Source organism: Diplotaxodon limnothrissa, linkage group LG3, assembly GCF_057381915.1.
Source record: "Diplotaxodon limnothrissa isolate DT_005_m linkage group LG3, D_limnothrissa_male_GT1.1, whole genome shotgun sequence".
Taxonomy (NCBI): Eukaryota; Metazoa; Chordata; class Actinopteri; order Cichliformes; family Cichlidae; genus Diplotaxodon; species Diplotaxodon limnothrissa.
Genome location: NC_140598.1, coordinates 63,034,608 through 63,041,886, shown reverse-complemented (window position 1 = coordinate 63,041,886; position 7,279 = coordinate 63,034,608). Strand labels below are relative to the sequence as shown.

The 7,279-nt window shown below is 42.2% G+C and overlaps 1 protein-coding gene across 1 annotated transcript; it reads right to left on the bottom strand.

Moving 5' to 3' along the window:
• Positions 1-638: 638 nt before the first annotated feature.
• On the bottom strand, positions 639-6,167 carry LOC146636843 (placenta-specific gene 8 protein-like). The gene is made up of 3 exons (XM_085351079.1): positions 6,068-6,167; positions 5,795-5,949; positions 639-797 (listed from the first exon to the last, which is right to left on the bottom strand). Exons 1-3 carry the CDS (start codon positions 6,165-6,167, stop codon positions 639-641), a joined length of 414 nt encoding a protein of 137 aa, XP_085207205.1.
• Between the last annotated feature and the right edge of the window lie 1,112 nt (positions 6,168-7,279).

The window sequence follows — 7,279 nt, the reverse complement described above, 5'->3', positions numbered from 1 at the left end:
CATTGTGAACTTCTCACCTCGAATGAAACCAAATGGTGACGTTATGATAACAATGTCCAGTGTTTACATATCCATATATGTATTTATAGTGCTTACACCATCAGTATGTTGTAGTGTCTTGCATGTATAGAACAATAACAAGTTTCACTTCACTAAAAATGCTACATTAATACAGCAATGTGCATAAATAGTACTCGCTATGTGCACAGAAGTACTGCCAGCTGAACCCTGAAATCCCTGAAACCCCCAAATCTACCTTATCATTAGGAAAGAGAAGAACACTTTCTTACATACACTTATCATCATAAGAGAAGCTATATCTTCCAAGGTTACTGAAAAGAAATTGTTTGTAGAGTTGAGCTCTATTAGTTTCCACCAGTGAAAGAATATAATCTCACAATCAAAGTAGTTACTTAAAGGAACACAAAGCCCCGGCTCTGATATTGAAATGCCTTTTTATCACAGCTCTTTCACTTCATCTTGGGACAAACTGAACTTTCCTCTCCGCAGGACGCATTGTGTCCCTGCTGAATTCTCTGAGGTAACCGGGAGTGGCTCCAGAGCAGAGGAAATGTGATTAAATCAACTCCTGTACTCTGGAGGACACACTGTGGGGAGAAAGTCAGTTTTAGATGTGTCTAGACCAAGTGCGCCCCCTGCAGGGATGTTAGATGGGTGTATCTGGCTGAAGAAGAAGAGGCGTGGGATGCTGCTCTTCTTTTCAGCTCTCTGGAGATCTGGAGCCAAGATAGCGGATAGCAGCAGCAACCATACAGACAGTCGCTCCACACACTCCCCTGTGAGACACACGAAGAGAAGCCTGAACGCAAGTGGGAGGCTCAAACAAAAGGTGAACATTTGCATTTAGGTGTGAAAGAAACGCCATGCAGCAGATTGGTACTGCAGTAAACCAGCACGATTACTTAAAGTTAGACTACAAATAGAGTCAAATATTTACATTATAGTTTTGCAACATTTCTTTTTGACAAAGAAGGCCAGATTTCAAAAATGCATGTAGTGTGGATAAAAGCAGGCAGTATCTTTGTCAGTGCATGAGTACTAAGTGTTCTTGTGTTTCAGTGAGAATCCTTTCTCTGAGGACATCGGCTTTCTTGCAGCCAAGTCTTTGCTCATAGCAACAGAGAAAGGACTTGTCAGTAATGTCAGGATGAAAATGCTGGTGGGTGAGATTTGATAAATCAATAAAGTCTGAGAAACAGCAAAACAGCCGATGTTCATTCCATGCACAGCTACGGCATGTGATTTTTCCCTTCATGATACTGAGTCAGCAGAGCAACTTTGAGGCCAGTTTCTGTCGGTTTTCTTTCCCTACTATCACTCCTCACTCTAGAACAGCAGGTCTAGCCTTGTGTAAGTTAAACTTCTAACTTCATTTTGGCTTGATTATGATGTAATATGACCTTTACCAACAGACAGACTGTATTAGGCCTAATTGGAAGTTTTGTGTGGGTCTGGGAAGTTTTGGCAAATGAAGTCCTGTTCTTCTGTTTTGATTAACAGATACATTAGTCTGTGCACTGCACCTCTGTGGTTTATGGATACAGCTAAACAAGTTTTTGCTTTGTACATCATCAAGTGATCTATTAGTTGCATGTGCTCATAGATTAGGGCCAGAATTCTTGAAGTCCAATGCAAACCTTTTGTACAGAACTGACAAAAGGAGGAAAGTACACTGTACTCCTACAGAAAAACTCCAAAAGAGCATTTGTCTTCCCTTCAACTCTTTGTTTCTAGCCAGCAAAGCAGACTAAACCTTTTTAACACTAAGACACTGGTTAGAAGACTTGCCAGCTCATGCTCATGCCAGCCATAAACTGTTACCGACATCTGATAAACACAAATTACAAACACTTTCAGGGTACACATCAGACAGATTTTTCGCTATAAACTACGTCAGTGTCATGCTAATGATAAAAGACAAGTGAAAGAAAAACTGGAGAATTCAACAGCTCGGCCACGTTTGATGTGTTTCCGCAGTTGAAAGACTTTTGCGGGTATTTTGACAAGTCCCTGGCAATACATCAGATAAAAATTAAGATATTTCACTTTCAAGCCCAAAAAATAATGAGAACAAGTTGTACCAAATTCCATGCGAGTCCATTTATTAGACAGTTCATCTAAAATGTGAATCTCATAGTAGCACTACAAGAAATCCTGCTGGCCTTGGCAATCACCAGTGTCTACTCCAATGATTCTCTGGGAACCATGAATGTCTATGAACAGTGAAACTGGGGGTAACTGAAGAAACATAGCGGGATAAATATATTTAATTTTTACAGAAAGATGGCTCTGAACGTCAGCGTATGTAAGGAAGTTTTATTTTCATGGTATGTACCGTTAAGGCCTTATCTCTTTTCTCTTATGAGAGAATAGTTGCCTTGTTTCACAAACAGCCTACATGCTGGGACTTGTTTTCATAAGAATTTTTGGCACACTCCTAGCTCATGCTCTGCGGTATTGACAGCCCACTCCACCTCCATTAAAGCCAACATTACCAACCACCTCCTTCTCTCCGATGGCAGCGCTCCAGCATCTGCCTTGCTGGCCTTCAACCACTCCCACCATATCTCTCCTTTTCTTCACTGTCCCAGAAAGGACAGGCTGGCCTTATCCCACATCAAACTGAACATTTGTTGTTTGCATGGGAAACAGCTGTTTCATATTAGCTGAGCACTGATCAGTGACGGCGACCTGATGTCTATCAGGAGTCTGTGTTCACACATCCAGGTGGATGAGTGCACAGTGTGGACAAACACAGCAGTGAGGCAGTAGGTGGGTGCCGGAGCAATTCAGTACTTAGTTGTTTATTCATTTGTTTATTCATGGCAGTTATGCACGCTTATTTATTTAATAATTAACAAATATCTAATGTTACCGCACAGACTAACAATGATGTTTGCGTTGCTCAAGTAATAACTGGTGTCATTACGATAGCACGTAGTGACGTTGGATCTATTTCTCCTGTGTGCTGTTATTGTGATTCATCACTTATATACCTCAATCTCCTCAGCTACAGTCAGAATTATGCAAAGGCCCAGCAGCTCTGTGTAATTGAGCTGGGGACACAATGCGCTGCATTGGGAAGCAATCAGTCACATTCTGTTTATCATGACATCAACTACAGCTGCAGGGATAGATTCTTTCATTTGAATGAAAGACTTTATAATCGCTAACAGTTAGAGTAAAGTTTAACTTGTCTTCCAGACTGAACATGGAAGAGCCCTGTGGTAAACGGCTCTATCATTTATTCACTGAGGAAACTGTGACAAAAGCTTTAATCACATCAGTGTCCAACACTGAATTTAAACAGAATATGCCTACATCCTGTTAAATACGGCCAACAGAAGAAGTGAGGGAAACACTGAAACCCGCTTATACAACAATACAGACCCACATATGTTTTGCAGAACAGCTAAGTTTTATTAATACATCTGTGAAGGTTCTCAGTCATCCAGGTCATCGTAGTCAAAGGAGATTGCAAAGAAAAGCGTCTGGACTTCTTTAAGTTGCTTGAAGACGTTTCACCTCTCATCCGAGAAGCTTCTTCAGTTCTAAGGTTAAATGGTGGAGAGTCCCAGATATAAACCTAGTGGGAGTTTCCCCCCACAGAGGGACAAAAGGACCCCCTGATGATCCTCTAATCGCCTGAGCCAAGGTGTGAAACTGGGTGTGGGTCCCAATCAGCCAGAGTTTCGGGTGTGTTCATTGTGAAACCTGGCCCCACCTTATCATGCGAATTCCTGAGGTCAGATGGCCCAGGATGTGAGTGGGTGTTAAGGCGTCTGGGAAGGGATCTCAAAACTGGATTATAGATGGCAGAGAGTTGGTGTCGTAAACCCCCGCCTCTGTTCAAAGATGGTCGCTCACAGTGGACATAGATGGCTTCTTTCACTCCTCTTTCAAACCATCTGTCCTCTCTGTGTGAAGTGAAAAGCAGCTCCCCAGGTTCAGATAGTAGTTTCGAATATTATCACCAGTGAAGCACATGGGAAAATATATTTTGGAAGACATGGTGTCAGTCTTTTTAGGGGAATTTAAAAAACTTGTAGTGTCCAGGACAACGAGACATGTAGCCTTTCTATGTGATTGTTAGCCTTATTAGCATTAGCAAAATGTTACTTTTCATTAACTAACCATTTGTGTTTACTAAGCAGCAACCTCTGGAGCTCTGGACTCACTAAAATGTGAGTATCGAGTATTTTATCTGTATCTTAGCAGTAAATAGTTACTGTCTCTTTGAAACCAAAGCTTGCTAGCACTGAGTTATAACTTTAGCTTAGTACTTCATCTTGTCAGTCAAAGACAGTCATTTCTACCTCAAAAAAAGAAAGAAAAAACATTTGCCACCACTCCATTGTCCATTAAAAATTGATTTGGATAGGATTTAAGCCCAAACACTGGAAGAAATAAGAACTTGAATCAAATAATTACAAAACTGCTACAAAGACCCACCTTGGAACTTTACAGTCTAAGGCACAATTTCTCCAGCGCCTTAGGCTATAAAGTTCCAAATTTGAGACTGACTGGAAGACATGAACTAAAATATCTATTTGTGCATATTTCTTTAGGTTGTATTATGTAAGTGTTATGTGAGTGTTACTGGAGGTTTACTTATTTCAAATATACATATACTGAGATTTTTTTTGTCATTAATGTTTAATTTTATTATTAATTCTATTATTAATGTTTTGGTGAGGCTCAGAGAAGCTAGCTGCCCCTACCAACATAGCAAAATTGGTATGGGCCGGATCTGGCCCACACAATGTGCTTACACATGGCCCACATACCGCAAAGAATGACGGCCCTTTGGCGGCCCAGACCTGGTTTGCCAGAGGTGGCCCACACATGGGCCAGCACAAGGCCAGTTGCAGACACACTGGTGGTCCTGTGCTGGCCCATGTGTGGATTACCTCTGGCAAACCTGATCTGGGCCACCAAAGGGCCATCATTCATTGCAGTATGTGGGCCATGTGTAAGTTGTGTGCAGCCACGGGCCAGTTGCAGACATACTGCTAGCCCTGTGCTGGCCCAGAACAATTTCAGTTCTGGCCCCAGATGTCAGCCTAATGTTTACCTTAATCAAGCCATCTAATAACAACATGTGCCGGAACATAATAATGCAAAAGTAACACAATGAAACTCTATTCAGACAGAGTAGAGTGGACTGACTCTTACGCAGAGCTTTTCTACTCTCCTGGATTACTTTCTAACTAGATTCATACACATTCACACTCTTGACATGCAGACTGGAGGAGCCAGGGATCGAACCATTAACCTTCCAATCAGTAGGCAACTTGCTCTACCGCCTGAGCTACAGCCACCAACTAGCAAAGATGAGTAAACCGTCACTAGGTTTTTGATAAAGTGTACACTCACAAACCTGTCCAACCTGCATTTGAAACGTTGGCTACCGTAGCAGTACAGTATTGCAACATGGCATTTGGGTCTTCTAACTAAAATAGGAAAATAGGAACATAAATAGTGCCATCATTGCCAGACCTGCCCCACATCTGGTTGACATAACATCCTGCCATAACACTGATCAGTCAGAAGTGCCAGCTTGATGCCAGATCTGGGTCAGACCTGCTTGCTATGTGGGTAGTGCGATTAGAGATGCTTAGACCTCACAGGTTTTATTTTAAAATCTCATGTGAATCTCATGTGATTTGAGTGTGGTATATCTTAGAATTTCATCAGGAAACAATTTTATGGGTTTGTTTTTGTTTTTTTCTAAAAAAAAAAAAAAGGCAACAGTTATGCTGTTTTCTAGTACCTTTATGCCATATCGCTGCCTGACAGACGCCCTCATGGCAAGAGAGGCTGGTGGTACACAGCCTATACAGTCCAGCAGAGGTAGGCAGGGGCAAGCTCCCACTGCACTGGTCACTTTACAGGTAAAGACTGGGAGGCAGCACAGGGCAAAACAGCCTGCATAGATTACATAAATACACTATATTAAATCACTGACAGGTAATAAGAGTTCAATCCAACTATCAGTCAATCACTGGGGATCAGCAAAGACAATTTAATAATTTAATATACTTACAGTCGCCCATGTCTTTGTAGCACTCACACAGACCAGTGCTCCATTGCCCTTCCTCTTGAACCGTGCTCTGTGGCTGAACCTGTACCACCTGTCGCAACATTATTGAACTATTCAAAAGAAAAGTGGATTAACATTAGAAGATAAAAGATAAGAAGAGAACTATATTATAATTGCAAATAAATTCCTTGACGATGCTCATTACATGATGAAGTTTAGTCCATCTATCCATTTTCTGTTGCTTATTCAAGTTTGGGTCAGAGCAGAGATACCCTGATATTTCCTCTCCCAAGATCATCTGTGGGGACACTGAAGAAGCATTCCCATGCCAACCAAGAGATTTAATCTTGCCAGCGTCGTGGAGAGATACTATCCTGAATCTGCCCTCTATCCTTCTCCCGGTAGCACATGGTAGGAAACACCTCACCTAGGAGGCATCAAGGAGTCACCCTGATCAGATGCACTAATTACCTCAATTGGCTCCTTTCAGTGTGAAGGAGTACTGGCTCTACTCTAAGCCCCTCCCATATGACCAAGCTACAAAGGGTGGTTGGACTACATTGCTCCTTCTGAACATGAGGTTCAATTCATCTCCCTTTGTCCCGGACCACTGCAGAAGGTGTGTAAGTGGGATTGAAGACATCATTCTTTCTACCACCAAATTATACTCTCTAATTTGAGGTTAGCTGTCCTTGCCCACTCTATGCAGTGTGAGGAGGAAGTCACTACCCCTTCCTCTTTCATCTGATGATTAGCTAGAAATACCTTGAAGTTGACCAAGTCTTTGCTTTAGCTACTGCCAGGGTTATATTGTCAACTGCCTCCAGAGTCCCACGCTTCACAGGACTCCTTCTTCATCTTAGCTGCTACCTTCACCTCTGTGGTCTATCTGGTTTGGGGTTTTACTGCCACTCAGACATCAACTATCTTGGAGCCACAGCTCCATAAATCAGCTTTGGCAACAGAGGTGCACGATATGAGGGACTCATTGTGGACCCTTGGAATGCTCTCAAAGCTTTACCAAAGCTGGGATTTGAAGATCCTGTGGAGCAGGTTTTTCCCAGACACTCCTTAAGAGCCTTTACTGTACATAGAGTAAACCAGGTTTCTCCAGCATCTCCCACTGCCGCCTGATCCAACTCAACACCAGGTGGCAATCAGCTGATGCCTCTGTTTCTCTCTTTACCAAAATGTCTAATACATACATGGTCGCAG

What these genes read in the sequence shown, in the direction of transcription:
- LOC146636843 (XM_085351079.1), bottom strand. Translation starts at nt 6,167, where the DNA reads ATGTTGCGACAGGTGGTACAGGTTCAGCCACAGAGCACGGTTCAAGAG. An exon ending in CTACAAAGACATGGGCGACT is followed by an intron (nt 5,950 to 6,067) that starts GTAAGTATATTA and finishes TAATCTATGCAG; the next exon opens with GCTGTTTTGCCCTGTGCTGC. An exon ending in GGCAGCGATATGGCATAAAG is followed by an intron (nt 798 to 5,794) that starts GTACTAGAAAAC and finishes TGTGTCTCACAG; the next exon opens with GGGAGTGTGTGGAGCGACTG.